We start from the raw sequence: 21688 nt of genomic DNA, 5'->3' as shown, positions 1-21688 counted from the left end.
CCCTGCAGAAAATTATGACACTGATGAAAGAAATCAAAGATGATGCAAACAGATGCAGAGATATTCCATGTTCTTGGATTGGAAGAATTAATATTGTAAAAAAGACTATATGGTCCAAAGCAATCTATAGATTTAATGCAATCCAAGTATGGCTCAGATGGGTTAGGTTTAGATACCCAGTAAAGAGAAAAACAAATATTGGAAATTAATGCACATATATGGAACCTAGAAAAATGGTACTGAAGAACCTATTTGCAGGGCAGGAATAGAGATATAGACATAGAGAACAGTACTTGTGGACACAATAGGGAAAGGAGAGAGTGGGACAAATTGAGTGAGTAGCATTGAAGTACATGTATTACCATATGTAAAGTAGATAGCTAGTGGGAAGTTGCTATATGACACAAGGAATTCAACCTGGTGCTCTGTGACAACTAGAGGGGTGGGATTGGCAGGGGCAGTGCGAGGCAGGGGCGGGTGGATGAGAGGGAGATTCAAGAAGGAAGGGATATGTATACTTGAAAAAAGGAAAGTGAAAGTGAGAGTTGTTCAGTCGCATCCGACCCTTTGCAACCCCATGGACTATACAGGCCATTGAATTCTCCAGGCCAGAATACTGGAGTGGGTAGCCTTTCCCTTCTCCTGGGGATTTTCCCAACCCAGGGATTGAACCCAAGTCTCCCGCATTGTGGGCAGATTCTTAACCTGCTGAGTACAAGAGAAGCCCAAGAATACTGGAGTTGGTAGCCTATCCCTTCTCCAGCGGATCTTCCCCACCCAGGAATCAAACTGGGGTCTCCTGCACTGCAGGCAGATTCTTTATCAACTGAACTATCAGTATACTTACGACTTATATGTGTACTTATGACTGATTCACATTGTTATATGGCAGAAACCAATACAACATTGTAAAGCAATCATCTACCAATTAAAAATAAATTTTAAAAAATTGGGGGGGGGGGGAAAGGTACCCAACAGTGAACATATAGTCTACCCTGAACTGGTGCTCAGTACCAGTACTGGCACTTTAAGTTCAGTTTAGTTCAGTCACTCAGTCATGTCTGACTCTTTGCGACCCCATGAATTGCAGCACGCCAGGCCTCCCTGTTCATCACCAACTCCCGGAGTCCACCCAAACCCATGTCCATTGTGTCAGTGATGCCATCCAACCATCTCATCCTCTGTCGTGGCCTTGTCCTCTTGCCCTCAATCTTTCCCAGCATCAGGGTCTTTTCAAATGAGTTAGCTCTCCGCATCAGGTGGCCAAAGTATTGGAGTTTCAGCCTCAGCATCAGTCCTTCCAATGAACACCCAGGACTGATCTCCTTTAGGATGGACTGGTTGGATCTCCTTGCAATCTAAGGGACTCTCAAGAGTCTTCTCCAACACCACAGTTCAAAAGCATCAATTCTTCGGCACTCAGCTTTCTTTATAGTCCAACTCTCACATCCATACACGACTATTGGAAAAATCATAGCCTTAACTAGATGGACCTCTGTTGGCAAAGTAATGTCTGTGCTTTTTAATAAAATTGGCACTTTGAGCCCCACCAACTTCTTGGTACTCCTTAGTGTTCTGATGAGCTCCCCTGATATCTGGGTTTCATCTTTTTTAAAATGGTGATCTTAAAAAAATTTTATTTGAGCTGTTTTTAATTAAGACTTAAGACTTAAGACAGATGCATATTCTAGACAAGAGCCTAGGAGGTTCTGGGTAGGAGGTCCAGGGAAACAGAGGTGGGTGGGTTTTTGTTAAATTTGGTTTAAATTGGGGGAAAAAAGTTGAATTATGGTCTGAACAAACTGTTCAGTAGTGAAATGAGAGATTATTATTATTATTTAGCCCCAAAGAATGAGAGACATTTGCTCCTTCTAGCCACAAGGTGTCCTCAGGTGACTGAGACCCTAGTGAAATTGTTTGAGGATCAATCCTTTGACAAGGAGCTGTCTCACAGGGTATACCAACTACAACAGTTAAGTAAATTCTCCTCTTTCAAGGATGCATAATACAGACTGATCACCCAGTGGTCTGAGCATTCATAGTGGTTTTAGACTGTCAGAGGGAGAAGCTGAGACATATGAAAGAGTCCAGTGGACCCAAGAGTGACTCTTTGGGGAGCTAGATACAGAAGCAACACAGGTCCAATCCACTACACTATTTTCAGGAACTTGTTCAGATCATATCTCATATCTGAATTAGACTACATAATAGTACCAGGAAATGGTATCTCAAAGGCCAAATAGCTCCTGGATGGAACAACCACCTATGTGTATACCAGCTGGGTTTATGTATAACACAGAACTGATACTTGCAAGAACTATTGGAGATTAAAGTAAATCCTGACCTGATTCCAAAACTGATTTTTTGTGTGTACGGTTAGAAAAACCCTATGGAAGGAAAGACCTCTCATTAGGTCAGTCAGTCTCCTTGATCCTGGCCTGCAGGGTCTATTGGAAGCAAGAGTGGTAAGAGCTTTTATCTTTTCTAAAATTACATCATCAGGAGAAAATATTTGCAGGACTAGCTCCTTAGACCCTTGGAACTGGAAAGACAATTGATAAAATTTTAGAATTCTCTCACCTTAAACTATTGTATGAATTTTAATTTGTATGCAGAAGCCCCCAAAAGGCTCCAAAACTTCAAAATTCATAGAAGACTAATCAAAGACTAATGATATAAAACGTATTTAAAACAAAAATTTGTAAGGCCTATGTAACTGCTGCTCCCCTCTATCCTCCTTTACTTGAGTACTCACTCTAGAAATCCTCTATTTGAATTGCCTTTCCACTGTGAAAAGACTTTTAAAATGTTGCATTTAGAAATGGGACTACATGAGGCTGTAGGTGATCCTATTCAGGACAAGGCCAAACTGAAGGGCATACTAACAAACTACTTCCCTGGTAGTCCAGTGGTTAAGAATCTACCTGCCAGAACATTTGATGACATATTTCAAAGCAAGATCCTCTATGACCCACCTCCTAGACTACTGGACATTTTTTTAAAAAAGTAAACAAGTGGGACCTGATTAAACTTAAAAGCTTTTGCACAGCAAATGAAACTATAAGCTAGGTGAAAAGACAACTCTCAGAATGGGAGAAAATAATAGCAAATGAAACAACTGACAAAGGATTAATTTCCAAAATATACAATCAGCTCATACAACTCAATACCAGAAAAACAAACAACCCAATCAAAAAGTGGGAAAAAGACCAAAACACATTTCTCCAAAGAAGACATACAGATGGCTAACAAACACAAGAAAAGATAATACTGTTCATTAGAGAAATGCAAATCAAAACTACAGTGAGATATCACCTCACACTGGTCAGAATGGCCATCATCAAAAAGTCTACAAACAATAAATGCTGGAGAGGGTGTGGGGAAAAGGAAACCTTCTTGTGCTGTTGATGAGACTGTAAATTGATCCAACCACTGTAGAAGATGGTATGGAGATTCCATCCATATACCCAGAGGAAACCAAAACTGAAAAAGACACATGCACTCAGTGCTCATTGCAGCACTATTTACAATAGCTAGAATATGGAAGCAACCTAGATGTCCATCGACAGATGAATGGATAAAGAAGTTGTAATGCATACATACATTTTAATATTAGTCATAAAAAGGAACACATGTGAGTCAGTTCTAATGAGGTGGATGAACCTAGAGCCTATTATACAGAGTGAAGTAAGTCAGAAAGAGAAAGATAATTATCTTATAATAACTCATATATAAGGAGTTTAGAAAGATGCTACCGAAGAATGTATTTGCAGGGCAGCAATGGAGAAACAGATATAGAGAACAAACTTATGAACTTGGGAGAAGGGAGGAGAGGGTGAGATATATATAGAGAGTAACATGGAAACTTACATTACCATATGTAAAACAGATAGCCAACAGGAATTTGTTATATGGCTCAGGGCAAACAGGGGCTCTGTATCAACCTAGAGGGGTGGGATGGGGAGGGAGATGGGAGGGAGGTTCCAGAGGAAGGGGACATATATATACCTATGGCTAACAAATGTTGAGGTTTGACAGAAAACAACAAAATTCTGTAAAGGAATTATCCTTCAATTAAAAAAAAATAAAGAAAAAAATGAATCCACCTGCCAATGCAGATGGCACAGATTCCATCTGTGCCTCAGAACTAGCATCCCACGTGCCTCGTGGCAACTGATTGTATGTGCCACAACTACTAAAGCATGCATGCCCTAGATCCTGTGCTCTGCAAGAGAAGTCACACAAAGAGACGCCCATGCACCACAGCTAGAGAGTATATCTCACACTCCACAATTAGAGAAAGCTGTGTGCAGCAACAAAAACCCAGTGAAGCAAAAAAAAAAAAAAAAAAAAAAAAAAGATGAAGTCTATAGGGCAAATGTTTAAAAAATAAAAAAGAATTTCATAAGTCCAGGGAAGATCCTCAAAACTTTTTGTAAATGGATTACAAGTTGGGATGCCACAGGTCAGACTACAGTCAAGTTGTTCAGTCACTCAGTCATGTCCAACTCTTTGCAATCCCATGGACTGCAGCAGGCTTCCCTGTCCATCAACTCCTGGAGCTTGCTCAAACTTATATCCATTGAATCGGCAATACCATCCAATCATTTCATCTTCTGTTCTTCCCTTCTCCTTCTGCCTTCAATCTTTCCCAGCATCAGGGTCTTTTCCAATGAGTCAGATCTTCGCTTCAGGTGGCCAAAGTATTGAAGCTTCAGCTTCAGCATCAGTCCCTCTGATGAATATTCAGGATTGATTTCCTTTAGAATTGACTGGTTTGATCTTGCAGTCTGAGAGACTCTCAAGAGTCTTCTCCAACACCACAGTTCAAAAGCATCAATTCTTCAGTGCTCAGCCCTCGTTATGGTCCAACTCCCACATCCATACATGACTAGTGGAAAAAATCATAGCATTGATTAGACAGACCTTTGTCCAGCAAAGTAGTATCTCTGCTTTTTAATATGCTTGATCATAGCTTTTTTCCCCAAGGAGCAAGAATCTTTTAATTTCATGGCTGCAGTCACCAGTGATTTTGGAGCTCAGTAAAATAAAGTCTGTCACTGTTTCCATTGTTTCTGCATCTATTTGCCATGTAATGGGACAAGATGCCATGATCTTCATTTTTTGAATGTTGAGTTTTAAGCCAGCTTTTTCACTCTCCTCTTTAACCTTCATCAACTGGCTTTTTAATTCTTCACTTTCTGCCATTAGGGTGGTGTCATCTGCATATCTGAGGTTGTTAGTATTTATCCCGGCAATCTTGATTCCAGCTTGTGCTTCATCCAGCCTGGCATTTCACATGATGTACTCTGCATATAAGTTAAATAAGCAGAGTGACAATATACAGCCTTGACTTATTCCTTTCCCAATTTTGAATCAGTAATCCCATGTCCGGTTCTAATTCTTGCTTCTTGTCCTGTATACAGGTAAGGTGGTTTAGTATTCCCATCTCTTTAAGAATTTCCCACAGTTTGTCATGATACTTACTTGTTAACTGGAAAATGTCCTGAATTATTCTAGTTTTCTCACTATTTACTATTCAAACAAATGTTTCCGTTTTTCTCCCATTCTCTCGACTTGAAATCATTAAGAACCGAAACTGCCTCTTTTCTGAAGACACTCAAGCTAACATTGGATAACATGACATAAACCTCAGAGAAATCATCATAACAGCTTACGTGCAATCTTCATGCCTAATGCTGTTTGAGTGACTCAGAAAGTTTACCTGAACACCCAATGACATAATCAGAGACATTTCAAATTGCAAAAAAAAAAAAAAAAGCTTCAACTCATAAAATCTTCTTCAGTTGGCACCCTTCTTGTCTTGATGCCTTATTGTGATCTGGATTGCACCTAGTTATACTGGTTATTTTAATTTGTTCTCTATTGGCTGCTTTCAAACTGTTTGTGGTTTGTATGCTTCACTGCTACACGATGACACCCTCCACAGCGATAATGATAGCTGGATAGCTGGAGATGATTGACCATTCCCAAAAGATTTCTCTTTATAAGGATTCATTAACTCCTCCGATTTTCAACACCACCCAAGACTTACTTCTTAGAAAACTCCATCTCATTCTCCATAGTGGCTGTAAAATCTACATTCCCATCAACAGTGCAGGAGGATCCCCTTTTCTTCACACTCTTTCCAGCATTTACTGTTTGTACATCTTTTGACAATAGCCATTCTAACCAGCATAAGGTGACTCCTTATTGTTGTTTTGATTGGCATTTTTCTAATAGTTAGTGATGTTGAGAATCTTTTCATGTGCATATTGGAGAAATGGCTATTTAAATCTGCCCATCTTTTGAGGGGGTTCTTATTTTTTTTTACGTTGAGCTGCATGAGCTGTTTGTATATTTTGGAAAGTAATCCCTTCTTATCAGTTGCTTTACTTGTGGTGGATCTGTTCATGTTTTCTATTTGTTCCTGGTTCAGTCTTAGAAGATTCTACCTTTCTAAAGATTTGCCCATTTCTTCCAGCTTGTCCATTTTGTTGGCATATAGTTGCTTGTAATAGTCTTTTACAATCCTTTGTCTTTCTGTGGTGTTAGTTGTAATTTCCCCTTTCTCATCTCTAATTTTACTGATTTGAGTCCTCTCTCTGTCTCTCTCTCTCTTTTTTTTTTTTGATGAGCCTGGCTAAAAGTTATCAATTTTCTTTATCTTCTCAAAGAACTAGCTTTTAGCTTTATTAATTTTTGCTATGATTTTCTTTGTTTCTGTGTCATTTATTTCTGCTCTGATTTGTATTATTTCTCTCCTTCTTCCAAGTTTGTTTTTTTGTTGTTGCTATTGCTGCCCTCATCCTCCACCACCCCTTTTCATTGATTGTTTCAACTTATTTTTTATTAGTTTGATTAGTATGTGTCTTGGTATGTTTTTCCTTAGGTTTATCTTGTAAGGGGCTCTATGTGCTTCCCGGACTTGTGTGGCTATTTCTTTTCCCATATTAAGGATGTTTTTGACTAAAATCTCTTCAGACATTTTTTGCATATCCTTTCTGTTTTTCTGCCTTTTCTGGGTTCCCTATAATCAGAATCTTGTTGTGTTTTATGTTGTCCCAGAAGTCTCTGAGATTGTCCTCATTTCTTTTCATTCTTTTTTCTTTATTCTGTTCCATGACAGTTATTTTCATTATTCTATCTTCCACTTCATTTTTTCATCCTTCTGTCTTAGTTATTCTGCTATTAATTCCTTGGAGTGTAGTTTCATTTCAGTTATTGTGTTTTTCATCGTTATTTGTTGTTTAGGTCTTCTAGGTCCTTGTTAAACAGTATCTTAAAGCATATATATGGAATCTAGAAAAATGGTACTGATAAACCTATTTGCAAGGAAAGAATGGAGACAAATTTTCTTGATCTGTGCCTCCAGGTTATTTCTAAGATTTTGGATTGTCTTTCTTTTTTTAGTATTTTATTTATGTGTTTGTTAATTTATTTTTGTCTGCACTGGGTCTTCGTTGCTGTGAGCAGTCTTTCTCTAGTTGCAGTTTGCAGGCTTCTTATTGTGGTGGCTTCTCTTGTTGTGGAACACAGACTCTAGGATGTTTGGGCTTCAAAAGTTACAGCTCTTGGGCTCTAAAGCACTGGCTCAGTAATTGTGGCACTGAGGCATGTGCAGTCTTCCTGGAGCAGGGTTAGAATCTATGTCCTATATATTGGCAAGTGGATTTTTAACCACTGGACCATCAGGGACATACTGGATCTTTATTATCATTACTCTGATTTCTTTTTCAGGTTGATCATCTATTTCTTCTTCATTTATTTAGTTTTGTAGGTTTTTACCTTTCTCTTTCCTAAATAACATATTCATATATCATCTCATTTTTGTTGATGGGTGGGGCTGTGTTCCTCTCTTGCTAGCTGTTTGACCTGAAGTGTCTAGCACTGGAGTGTACAGGCAGTTGGGCAGAGTCAGATCTTGTTGCCAAGATGAGAATTTCCAGAAGAGCTCACACCCATTAATATTCCCTGGGACCTGAACTTCCCTGGTAGACCAGCAGCTTGAACTCAGTGCTATCAACCAGGGGCTCAGACTCGGTAGACCCGGACCTCTCCTTACCTTGTACCGTATTGTAATCCCAGTCAGGTCGTGATAAAGGAAAAGAGGTGTTAATTTCATCTATATTAGTGGTGGGTTCTCCATTTGCCCCTGGGACCCTTTTACGGGCCTCATTCTGTATTCTTTCTCTCTCTCTTCTGTGGTGAAGAGAATCTGGAGCAGCTGTTGGCAGTCGTCCCAGGTGGGCTGATGAGTAAAAAGCACAGTATCTAGAAGGTTAGTTAGATCTCTAGGGTTGTCTGAGAACTTAGCATTTTGGGATCTCCAGTTATATAGGTCACTAGTAGAAAAGGGCCAGTATTGATGAGGTTGGTTTCCCTCATCAGGGGGACTGGCCACTCGTAAGGGGAGGACAACCGTTGAGGCTGCCGGCCTCTCCTGGGGCATGGCTCGCCGGTGGTGAGTATTTTGTGCAGGTCCCCCACCCTGTGTTTCGTCCCTGGGTGAAGGGATGACGGGGGCCGGTGGTGGTTTGGGGGCTTGGTAAGGGGGAGGAAAGAGAAATTCTTCTGTTCCCCCCTGCAAGATGGGGTATAGCGGCGCCGTTGGTTCAGGCTTCTTGGGATTCTTCAGGTTCTTTCCTACACATGTCACCAACACCTGAGCGGTAGAAAATCCCTGTTGAGGCAAAAAAGGTTTTTTTTACCCAAGGAGGGGGGCACAATATGATATTTTCCCATACTATAATATAGGGAACTTGGTCAGGGTGTCCGATCCGCGGTCGGAAGATGATATCCCAGACTCGGTGTACAGTTCCCAAGTCAAAGGTGCCTTCTGAGGGCCAGCCTACATGGAAGGTCGGCCATTCTGCGCTGCAAAAAGTGATTAATTTATTCCTTTTAATTTCTACACTGAGGTCATGAGCGCACATCTTGACCTTCTTAAAATGGTCAGTGATCAGAGATAGAGGAGTAGGGCTAGATTGACATTGCCCCATCGTTCCTGGATCAGTCAGATATTGGTAAATTAGCACAGACAATACAATATGGACAGCCACACAGACAGAGAGACAGGAGAAATAGACCTCCGGGAGTCCGGAGGCAAAACTGAAAGTAAGATGACGGCCTCGAGCCGTTCAGCGGGAGCGACCCGCTATTGTCTACAGAGAACAGAGGCACTCCGTCCCCTCGGAGGGGGTTGGGGACGTCTCCCAACGACCCACACCGGTGACCCGTCGGCGCGTCCACCTGAGTCATATACCGGTCTCAGAAAATAGGCCCTGTCAGAAATGAAAAGAAAGAAAAAAGCTCACCGGTTGTAGATGACTCTCCGGATCTTCTCCCGTGGAGCCGGTGGGAGATCCCAGATGAGCCCCCAAATGTTATGCCCAAGTCGTGAAATCTCCCAGTGACCACCAGGGAGCCGATATCCGATGCAAAAGCAAGAGAGTCTTTATTACTAAGCTCGAGCTGGGGCTCCCACCGTTACCGACTATAGGGAGGAGCCCCGGGTTTTGGATTACATTGCTTATATAGGGAGTGTTCATGAAAAAAAAAAAAAGAATTTCTAGGTAGGGGGACGTCTGATTGGTCACTTTCTTTCAAAGTGTTGTGTGTTGGTTTCTGATTGGTCCCTATTACCTAGGTAGACCACAAGTTCCTGAACGTCAAGTCAGGAGATTCTGGTCTGGGGTCTGATTGGGTCGTGGGTGGTGGGTTGAGGTCAGGGGATTTCCAAAGGCTCTTTCCCGAGAACCTTACAAAATGGAGTTTTTCTGTTAACAAAATGGAGTAGCTTAGGTTCTTCAATGGAAAAGGGCAATCCCCTGCCATTTACTTACATGCTAAGAGTACAGTCCTTTGGTGAAGGTTACCAACCTGCCTGTAATACTGAGGTAGAAATTGTTAGGCAGTTAGTGTAGGAACTCTGAGACCTCAGACTATTTCAATAAACATCCCACTCCATTAACCTAAAATTATATCCTTTGTTCCAAATTCCTGGCTCTCAGAGGAATGTGTTCTGGGTCTGACAAATTATCAGCACTCAGATCCAGGAAAGGGGAGTAATTAACTTCTGTTTCGTATGCCTGAGGGAAAAACAACTGATGATTTTTAATCTTTAGTGCATACATCTGGTCCATTGTAAAATGGTTGGAGGTCATAAAAAAGGGTCACAGGTTAGGCAACTAAATGTCTAAGACAACTTAAAACCTGAGGATCAAAAGATAACTCAGGAATGCTACAACAAAAATTGTGACCTTTATGTTGATTGGTTAAAAATGACATATGCTAAGGATAAGAGCCAACCAGAAATGTATAGATCAATATTAGTAAGAATATAAGCTACTACAGATTAGTCTTTCAGGGGACACTTCACCCCCTCTCAACATCTATGCTGACAGCTTTGTACTTGTCTTCTCTCTGAAATAAATTCTGTCTGCTTGCTACCCTGAGTGTTTGTGAAGTTCTTTCTTTAGCTCTGAGAACAAGAGCTCAGATTCCCATTTCAATATCCTTGGCTATAGCCTAGATACACAAGGGAAGCCTGGCCCTTCCCACTTATATATGAATCTGGTCTTCCATTTCATCTGCATTTTTTTAATGGGGAGTTGATAACACTGCAATGTACCTTGGTGATTATACACACATTAATCATGGTACCTTGGTTGCTGACCATGGTTTAGAGAGAGGATAAAATTCCCAGTCTGTATGGGATGGTCAAGCAGGTTTGGATGGAACCCAGGGCTTTGTACTTGATGAACTTATGGCCCTTAATAACCAGCCAGCAGATGCTGGATGCCTTAGATATGGGTTGAGGCAGCAGGAGAGCCTGGTCATCCAAACTTCATCCTGATGTTCATTTCCTGGCCAAGCATAGGTTCACATGTTACCTAATCTGTAGACTTGTTTGCATTGGAGCACTGGTGGGCACAGCATTAACTTCTGTTGCTAACAGAAAAACACCTGGGCTTGTTTGGTGGAATGGGGTGTGTGTATGTGGGGGAGAGATGACATAAATGTCATCAAACTCCCTGTATTACACTGCAAGCAGAAGTGTTTGTGCCTGATCAAAATTCTGCTTTTGGTAGAGGATGGAAACTATCTCATGGCAGAAAAGCAACCAGGACCAACCTCCAAGCCTAAGGTTGGCACAGACTTGTGCCTTCTCTTCCACCTGTATCAGGATTTTGTTCATTAAGAAAGATGCACAACTTGAGAGTTTTGAAATAAGTTTTATTTGGGGGCAAAATGAGGACTGCAACCTGGAGGACAGCACCTCAGATAGCTCTGAGACTGCTCCAAAGTGGCAGTGGGGGAAGGGCAATACATAAGATTTTGGTGAAAGGGGAGTTCAGTGCAATCAAATGTTTACTTTATGAAAGTCTTTCTGCCAGTCATGAGGAGCTGATGGCATCATTTAGTGATTTAGTGCTTTTCAAGATACGAAGATGCAAGTGTTGGGATCATGAAATCAGTTCCTGAAAAACTATCTGAAGACCTGGTTCAACGAGATTCCCTGGAGCACAAAGTGCCTCCACTCCACCCTGAACTCCCTTGGGGTGTTGAAGGTCAACAGCTGCAGCACCACAGGGTTCAATCTCCACAGAGGCAGATGCCCTTGTTCAGTCACTGGCAATGCTCTTGACAAGTGCCAATTTGTAGCTGAAAACTTATTAGCAAGGGACCTTTCCACCACTGGCTTCATTTTGGTTTTTCCCAGCTGGGGCAAGAGGTTAGGAGACGGAGGTTGTATGAAAACGGCTGAAGTTGGGTGAAACAGCTAACAGCTATGGTGCGATCAGGAGTGTATCCTAATCCTGTTCCTGGTAATTGGGATTTCCCTAGTGGTCCAGTGGCTAAGATTCCATGGCCCAGGTTGATCCCACATGCCACAACTAAGAGTTTACATGTTGCAACTAAAGATCCTGCTTGCCAGAAAAACCCCACATGCCACAACTAAGACCTGGTACAGTCAAATATATATATATATATAAACGAAACATTAAAAAAAAAAAGCCATTACTTCCTCTCTCTTCTAAAAAGAGACATGATCAGATCAGGTGATCAGAACTACCTACCTGAGGCCTAAAAGTTTTATAAGGTAATGTCTGACATCCAGAAGGGCTATCTTCAGCATCCTCCCACTTCAAGTTCTTTTCTAAAAATTTTATTTCACTGTGCTGGGTTTTCCTTGCTTTGTATAGGCTTTCTCTAGTTGTGGCGAGCAGAAGCTGCTCTCTAGTTGTGGTGCATGGGCTTCTCATTGTGGTGGCTTCTCTTATTGTGGAGCACGGGCTCCAGAGCGCAGGCTTAGTGGTTGTAGCGCACAGGCTTAGTTGCTCTGTGGCATGTGGGATCATCCCAGATCAGAGACTGAACCCGAGACTCCTGCATTGGCAGGCAGACTCTTTACCACTGAGACACGAGGGAAGCCCTCAAGTTCTCTTTGTCAGGCCAACTTACTAGCTCTCTCAGCTGTGCTACTAATACTCTTTTAATTGAAAAGTCAAACACGAATATTAATTCAGCAAGTCAAATTTTTATTTTGCACCTGTGAATTTATGGGAACAATGCCAAGGGATCAGAGGAAGAGGGAGGACAGATGCTTTTCGGATGTGGGGTCTCTGAACATCCATGGGAAGGTATGCACACAGCTCATCTGTCTGCCCAGCCACCCAGGAAGGGAGGGTAGGAAGGACGAAGTGGGTCAGTTCTACCTTCTGGAGAAGCTTTTTCCAGAACCCAATGGTTACTCTGCATGGGAAGAACCTGGGATTTGAGCTGCACCACCCAGAGGGGCTTCTGAATCCAGGAGGAAGGTGAACTTCTGATTAGTTAGGTACCCTGGTCAGGTTTGCGTCAGTGAATTTGATACTCCCTCACAATATTTGGTGGGTACTGATCAGATGCATAGCCTCCCCATGGGTTTCAATTCTGTTACACTCCCTTTTGTCTTTCTTACTTATGATCTGATTTTACAGATAAAATATACTAAATAGACCAGTTTTCTTCTTTTATACAAATATCTAAAGTGGGTGAGTTCATAACTTCCTCCCTTAATGGGACTGTTGGGCAAGAGTGCATAGGTGGGTAGGGCAAATGTACATAGAATCTGGCCTCTATTTGAAATTTTCTCTTCCCTTGTCCTTCAAGATACATATTTTCCTACTTTCTGGCAAGGTCAACCCAAGAGGGAAACTATCTAGAAAACAAAGAGCCCCAATAGTTTATTTCTTGTTCAGGGTATAACCAAATTATTTTATTGTATTCACTGTTCCTGGGTATATAGATGCATCTATACAGGCACAGCAATCATAACTGTAAAAGTGTTACTATTTCATTGGCTTTGTTATCTCTTGATGTGATAATGAAGTGACAATGAGCAAAGGGTCTTGCATTCATTTGCCCGGCCTTACTGCCTGCTAATGGGACCTGACGTATAAATATAAAACACAGGCCTGGTGGCCGGCTTTCTGACTCAGCCACCGATACACCACAGCTTCCATGCTTTTTCATCACTGAGCTGAGCCAACCTGGCCAGTCTTTCAGGATCAAGACGATGGTTTTCATTGCTTGAGGCTTCACTACCAGTCACTCCCAGTACAGAACCCCAGGCTACGAACTTTAAAGGCTATCCTGCAGAGGATCCCCCACTCTGGGAACAGAATCTTGAATCTGAGTTCTGCTTCCAATGGAACTCAGAGTAAGCTAAATCAACTTTGTACTAATTCATCTGAGAATGAGAAATATCACCAGAACCTCAGGATTATCTAGTGTTGTGGGTTAAATTGTCTTCCCATCCCCCAAATTCATATTGAAGTCCTAACCCCAGTACCTCAGAATGTGACCTTATTTGGAAATAGGGTCATTGCAGATATAATTAAAATGGGAACAGTCTGGAATCAGTAGGGCAGGCCCTACTCCATATGACTGGTATCTTTATGAAAAGGGGAAATTTGGAGACAGACACATACACAGGAACACCATGTAAAGACGAAGGAGGAGATGGGGTAATGCTTCGACAAGACAAAGAACATCAACAACTGTTAGCAATCACTGAAGCTAAAGGAGAGGCAAGGAACAGATCCTTCCTTTACAAGAATCCAACCTTTCTGACACCTTGATCTTGGACTCCAGGCCTCCAGAACTGAGATGATGAATTTCTGTTGTTCTGAGCCACTCAGCTTTTGGTACTTTGATACAGCAGCCTTAAGGAATTAATACAACTGGCACACGAAGTTAATATATATATAGAATGACTTCACCACAAGTTCTGTTTCTCCTGCTCAGCTCATCCAGACAAAAGAACTTCCCATTTATGGGACCTGAGCTCTCCTTTACGGGACCTGAGTGAGCTCTCCTTTCCTAGACATGACACAATGGGGAAGGAAAGTTAAGCGCCTTTCAAATGATGATGCTGTCACTTCTATCCCACAACCAAGTATACCAAGGACCTTCAGGGTACAAAGAAAGGACACTTTCTTTGTAGTGTGTGCCAACAAACAAATTAAAATGTGGCCTTTAACGTGGGCTTTGCCTTGAATGAGCTCACAATTCCCAATAACCAGTCACCACCATGAAAGAAAGACTTCCCTTTGGCAAGCTATAAAGTCCCCCACAAAGGCTTCTGAGCCTGGAAGGGCCATCTGATCATTCTGAGGTGTTCTTATGGACCAGATGGTGCCTGGGACACAGACTTCTGATGACATGACATGGCTTGGTGTGCTTGGCCCTGCTGCCCTTGTGCCAACAGGTCCAGCCCCACCTTATTGTCTTCCTCCTAACCCATCACCCCACCGGCAGCTTCCTGCTGTCAGGTAGGGAGAAATTACCTCCAGACCGCAGGATGGGGTAGGAATTCAGACGGGGCTGGAAGGGAGTGCACTGTAAGCTGGCAAGGGACAGACCCCTCAAAGGTTTCCTGTGGTAGGGGGTACCCCAGTCCCTCTACCATGTGGGAAGCACTGAACAGGGTTCTCTTAGACCCGAAACACCGGGCAAGTCAAAGCTGGTGCTGACACACTCTCCTAGCTTTTGGCACAGCAGAGACAGAGCAAATACCTAACTGGCCACTATCTCGTTTCTACCTGAGAGTTAAAGGTCAGGAGGACGTGGTCTCTGTCCTGGGGAGGAGTCTGAAACCGGTCAGTACCAAGCACAAATGGGATACACTCTACCCATGCTGGAGCTGCACGCAAAAATGTGTGTTAAGCCCCCGACTCAGTAGGAGTTCAGAGCCTGCTTGGACCGGCGTTTCATGTGCAGGCGCTGGTGGCGGAGGAGGTCAGAGTTCTGGGAAAAGCTTTTGACGCAGTACCTGCACTGAAAGGGCCGGGCCTTGTCCATGTGAATGTTACTGCGGTGCCGGGCCAGGTGCTCAGGCCGCTGGAACACCTTCCCGCAATCACAGCACTGGCAGCGCAGCTTGGCCTTGCCCTTTGTCAGCGGGTCGTCAGAATCCCCACCCGTGGTTCCTGACGCCTCCTGTTCTTTCTTCTTCACTAACTCGAGTCCGTCTGGCTGCAAGTGTATCCGCCTGTGTGAGAGCAGGTGGGAGTTAAGGCGGAAGCTCTTCCCACAAGCACCGCACCTAAAAGGTTTCTGGACCTCGTGGGTCTCCAGGTGCCCATCTAGGTCCTCGCTGTCACTGAACAGCTCCCCGCACACCGAGCACTCGTGCGGCTTCTCCTGCTCCCTGCGGCTCCGCAGGTGTCGGATGAAGTTGACCCTCCAGCGGAAGATTTTGCCACAGTTAGGGCACACGTAGGACTTTTTAGAGGAGGTCTGCACCTCACCCGCTGCCTCAATGCCACTCCGGTGGGAGATGGGGAGGCTGTGCTGCTTCTCTGTGGGGCTCCGTGGCTCGTCTGTGCAGTAGGGGCCGAGCTGGGAGTCCTCATCTCCGGAGCTGGACAGCACAATCTCGATCGTCACCTCCTCATCCAGGCTATTCTCGGGGAATGGTGCATCACCTCCCACTACCAGAAAGCAACAAGGTGGTCAGTGATGCTGCCCAGGCCACATCCGAGCCCCTGAAAACCCTACCAAGAATGTTCTGCGTTGGTCCAGAAATCTGCATTTCTGTAAGGAATCTTCCCCTGCAGGTATCTCTGTGGTATGTCTTGTGAGAAGGAATCCCTTAGCACCGGCCACACTGCTAACCCATTCTGCATACTTCTTTCTTCTCTCACTTCCCTACCTTTTTCTCCTAAATCCCCAGACTCAGGCCTTTTCTTTATTTCTTTTCTAGCCACTAAGATCCCTCCAAGCTCTAAGACTTTGTATCTATCTGTGTAAGTCTTGACCATTTACACATCGTTTAACTCTGCCTCTCTTAATCAGACAAGGGAAAAATTGTCAGGGTGCATTAAAAGCCTTGAGACAGAGAAGGGTCCTATATTCTATAAACAGTTTCAGGAGGCTGCCAGCTACCATATACTAGGCACTTAAATTCCCTAGGGGCTGTACAAGACTTCTGACATGCACAAGGCCATTTGATCCTGGACACAAGCCAATAATGTACTACTTGCCATTATAAACATAGGCAAACTCAGATCACATGCTTAAGGGCTCAGGGCTAGTGATATTGAGCCCTGCTGTGATGGTAGGCTCCAGTTCAAAGGCTCCAGATTACGCAAGGTCATCTCTTCCTCTCAGTATCATATCAGAGGCCAACCAACAGCCACTAATGGTAATGCATAAAGATGCACTGGACTTTATAAAATAACTGAAGCTGGCTCAATGGATCTTGAGTCTATGATGTTGGAAAGATGTACTGTGGGAAGGAGTTGGGTGGGCAGTGGGGACCCTGATGTAAGGTCCTTGCCTGCAGCCCAGAGACCATTACACAGCTCTCCTTACAGTTGTTTCCTCATTTTTTTGAAAAGAGGGGCTCAGGTCTAAAACAGGGCTGGGGGATAGTGGTTCCAGGTCCTTTGAGACAATAATAGGAATATGGTTATTCTGGACTTAACTGCTAGAAGGAGGAGAGTTGTGGCAGCTTAGGGAAGTGAGAGCTGGTGAAACTGGACAGAACATAGCAGGAAGACCCAATACCATAGCAAGCAGGAGAGACACTGGGCAGTGGAAGAGTCTATGCGGGTATTTACCCATATATCAGAGCACAAGTGTGAGGGGACTGGGTACAATGTGAAATGGGGTAGTGGGAAGGGACCTGAAGATTTAGAAAATTTTCAGTCTATCTATCCTGCAAAAAATGAGAAAGTATGCTCTGGAGAGAATACCAAGCGTGTGGCAGGACAACCACAGATCCTACTGACCATCTAAGAAGCCAAGAGTGGAGATGAGATAATCCAGGAATGGTCTGTAGAGGACCCTTTTGTCCGATGGCCTGGACCCTTGTAAATTTCATGGGCGGCCAACAGTGTTTCTGAGAATATCCATCTTGGAATAAAAAGGAAAGAGGATGAACTAAAGGAAGGCTTTCAGACAGTCCATGGGGTCAAAGAGTTGGACAAGACTGAGCAACTAACACTACTACCTCTATCAAACTTCTAAAACAAACTAATAGAACTATCTGGATGCAAACATGGATTATCCTTGAAAGAAAAGGAAGACAGCCCCAAAGGCAGTTCAGAGGTTGACAGAACTGCCACTGCATCCACAGGCGCGCAGGTAGGGTGGACAAAGCACTGAGCCAAAGATGAATCTCAAACCCTAAAATCTAATGGAATTTGCCCTGTTAGGATTCGGACTTTCTTGGGGACCATCAGTCTTTCTTCTTAGATGATATTTAGATTAAATTATGGATTTAGAGCTGATGCTGGAATAGATTAAGGGATGTTGGGATAGAATGGATGTATTTTATATATGAGAAGTATGAATTATGGGAGAACAGAGAGTGAATGGGAACAAGAAGTATGGATTATGGGGGAACAGAGGGTGAAGTATTATAGGCTGAATTGCACCCTCCTAAATATACATGATGAAGTCTTAACCCCCAGTAATCAAGAATGTGACTATAGTTGGAGATAAGATCTTTCAAGAGATAATATGCAAGAGACCTCTTGGAAGAAGAGATTAGGACACAGACATGCAGAGAGATGACCATGCGAAGACACAGGTAGAAGACAGTTGTCTGCAAGCCAAGAAGAGAGGCTGCAGGAGAAACCTCTCTACTGAAAACCTGATCTCAATCTTCTAAGCCTCCACAATATTGAGAAAATCAATTTCTGTTGTTTGAGCCTTCCAGTCTGTGGTACTTTATTATATCATTCCTAGGAGACTAATATAGTACATATGGGATGCATGCATATGTGCTAAGTCACTTCAGTAGTGTCCCACTCTTTGCAACACTGTGCACTATAGCCCACCAGGCTCCTCTGTCCATGTGATTTTTCAGGCAAGAATATTGGAGTGGGTTGTCATGTCCTCCTTCAGGGGATCTTCTAAACCCAGGGATCAAACTTGTGTGTCTTAGGTCTCCTGCATTGGCAGATGGTTTCCTTATCACTAGCACCACCTGGGAAGCCCACATATGGGATGACAGACCCCTGAAACCAGATGAAGTGACTAAAAATGGATGCATAGTTTCTAAAAAGGGGGAAATAATTCAATAATAATGTTGCTGTGTGCCATTGACACAACAGTGTGAAGAATTTCTAGTAGATGAAATGAGACTTACAGAGGTGTGTCCATAACACTGCAGAGAAAAAGTAACATTAGGGATGTCTCAGCTCAGCACTGAGATAAATATGGGTGATTGGGAGAAGGTGCAGGGCAAGAGAGAAGCTAAACTGTTAGGATAACAGTAGAGAAAACAGGGAAAAGTTACTGGTTATAAGTGCTTTTACCTGTATTGTATCAATCCTCAACAATAACCCCATAAGGTAGACTTGACTATTATCTCTATCTTACAGGAGAAAAACTTAAAACAGAGATAAAATAGCCCAAGGTTCAGGGGAACTGTGCTTAACTGGGGGTGGGGGTAGGGATTATGACCATGCTCTTCCAAGGCCAGAGAACAAAGGCTGCTTTGTACTTTCAAGAGCAAAAAGCTCAGGATCAGGTTGATGGCTAACTCCTCAAGAAGGGTAAGCTGTGGCTTGGGAATAAATCATTCCCTGTCAGCTGGAGGTGCTAAGGAGAAAAGCAGGAGGATAGGAAGCTATATGTAAAAAAATAAGTAAATAAAGACACCATAACAAATATATCCTTATAACATTAGGATGGGGAGGCTTTCTTAAGCAAGATACACAAAAAGAGAGATGAATAATTATATTTACATATTTAAAATATTTTTAAAAAGAACATTTATGTGCAGACTTCCATGATAGTCCAGTGGTTAAGAATCCGCCTGCTAATGTGGGGGACACAGGTTTGAGCCCTTCTCCAGAAAGATCCATGTTATCACAGGGTAACTAATCCCATGTGCCACAGCTACTAAAGCCTGAGTGTCTAGAGACCATGCTCCACAACAAGAAAGGCCACCGCAATGAGAAGCCCATGTACCACAACGATGAGTAGCCCCTGCTCACTGTAACTAGAGAAAACTGGCAAGCAGCAATAAAGACTCAGTGCAGTCAAAAATAAATGAATAAAATTTTAAAATTATGTGCTAAAAGACACATAAAGTTAAAAAGCAGTAAGAATTATGTACAAATAATTGGGACAGGGTTTCCCCAGTGGCTCTGCAGTAAAGAATCCACCTGCAATGCAGGAGACACAGGAGATGCAGGATAGATCTCGGGTTGGGATGATCCCCTAAAGGAGGGCACAACAACCCACACCAGTATTCTTGCCTGGAGAATCCCATGGGCAGAGGAGCCTGGCGAGCTACAGTCCATGGGGTCCCAAAGAGTTGGACACAACTGAAGCAATTGTGCATACACGCATGCACTTAGGAGGCAATTCACGGAAAAGGCAAACAGATATGGAAAAAAGAGAATGGGGTCTGGAGCCTAATCACATGGTCAGATCTTTAGTCTGATACTATGGGCCAAGGATCTGTGTCATTCCAAAATTTGTATGTTGAAGCACTAATTCCCAATGTGATGGTATGTAAAGTGGGGTCTTTCGAAGGTAATTAGGTTTATATGAGATCCTGAAGGTGGGACTTTTGTGATAGGATTAGCAGTTTTATAAGAAGAGGAGACAAGAGTTCTGTGTACCAAGGAAAGGTCATGTGAGCACATTAGGGAGAAGGAAGCCAACGACAAGGCAGGAAGAGAGTCTTCACCACACATTGAATCTGCTGCTAACCTGAGCTCAGACTTCTCAACCTCTAGAACTGTGAGAAATAAATTTATACTGTTTAACAGAAAATATCTCTTTGGTATTCTGATCTAGTAGCCTGTGCTGACTAAGATGGTATTATCTCAAGGTGCATAAAGATACATGAATATAATCACAAAAAGATCTTATACTGGTGTAGTGCTTGGGACATAAAGACTCAGAGCTTACCAAATGTGAAGGGGGAAGGGCAAAAATGAAGAAAAAAGGACCACAGAGTATTCTCTAGGCAATTCACAGAAAAAACACAGTAAACAAGAAAAGATATTCAGTCTCAGTGGTAGCATTACAATGTATGGTTGGACTGACTGACACAAATGGAACTGGTTGGAAGGACCCTTTGTGAGCATGGATGACCCTTCACCTGCTGTGAGAAAAGTGTGGGAAGAATTACCAAAATAAAAACGATGCCTATTCTCTGCAATCTATCATGTCTCACTGATCTTAGATAGATAGCAACCCTTAGCTTCTTGCCATTTCAAAATAGATTTGGTATCAGAGCTCAGCAATGAGAGAGTGAAAACTCCCCTGTGGTAATGAAAATCCACATTCTAAGTATGCTGCCAGGGCTGAGACCTCCTATGAGCAGGCAGAAGCAGAGAGGATTCAAACTTCATCTTGAGAATCAAGCTGAACTGGGAATAAGCCACACAGGGATGATCACCCTCGGCACACAGAAGCAGGCTCCTCAGAAAACCAGGGCATCAAAGCTTGTGGGGAGGGAGTACTGTCAACCTAGATCTGCTGTAGATTTACAAAAACAGAAAATTCCTTTAGTCTACACAGGATAGGGGGTGAATACAAATGACTGCGAACTCTGCATGATACTAGGTGGAAATACCAGAATATCACGCAAATCTTGCCTCCAAAAGGTATCAAATTGTGCATGAGTCACTGTATTTGCAAAAAACCCTTTGTAACACAGTGGATTTAAGTAAGGACTGGAGACTCAGAGTCTAAATGTTGCTGGGCACACTCTCCAGTGGTCCTCCTTTTGGCATTCTGCTAACCTGTTCTTTAATTGCAACACTGTCCAGGGACTCTGGTCTTTATGCTCAGAGAAGAAATACACAGACCATGTGTCCAAAAGCACTATGTCAGCACCCTGCCTCAACCAACCCTCAGGAGAAAGGCATGGAGGGGAGGGCCTCAGATTGGGAGTCAGCTGGAAAAGATCCTAGAAGAACAAAACTAGGGCAAGGAGCCTCAGGAACTCTCAGGAACTGTCAGCAGAAATTTCAGAAAGTTCAATTCCTGAACCTACATCACCCCCTGCACCACCAGCACAGACGTATATACATATACAACACACATGCATGCACATATACCACACATGCACAATTTCACACACACAGCACAGCAGACATTATATAAACATGTATGTACCACATACATAAGTGCCTGCAGGCATGCTCACATGTATACAACCCCT

The 21688-nt window shown here is 43.0% G+C and overlaps 1 protein-coding gene across 3 annotated transcripts in view; it reads right to left on the bottom strand.

The window, feature by feature from the left end:
• Positions 1-12524: 12524 nt before the first annotated feature.
• The window catches only part of ZNF496 (zinc finger protein 496), a 46234-nt gene continuing 37070 nt past the window's right edge, over positions 12525-21688 (bottom strand). For all 3 annotated transcript variants that reach the window (XM_040240370.1, XM_040240368.1, XM_040240369.1), the window contains exon 10: positions 12525-15983. In XM_040240370.1, the coding sequence (XP_040096304.1) occupies positions 15226-15983 (758 nt within the window). In that variant the 3' untranslated portion in view covers positions 12525-15225. The remainder of the gene's footprint in view (positions 15984-21688) is intronic.

The sequence above is a fragment of the Oryx dammah genome, unplaced genomic scaffold (genome assembly GCF_014754425.2).
Source record: "Oryx dammah isolate SB20612 unplaced genomic scaffold, SCBI_Odam_1.1 HiC_scaffold_5, whole genome shotgun sequence".
Lineage (NCBI taxonomy): Eukaryota > Metazoa > Chordata > Mammalia > Artiodactyla > Bovidae > Oryx > Oryx dammah.
This window is presented reverse-complemented; position numbering and strand designations above follow the sequence as displayed.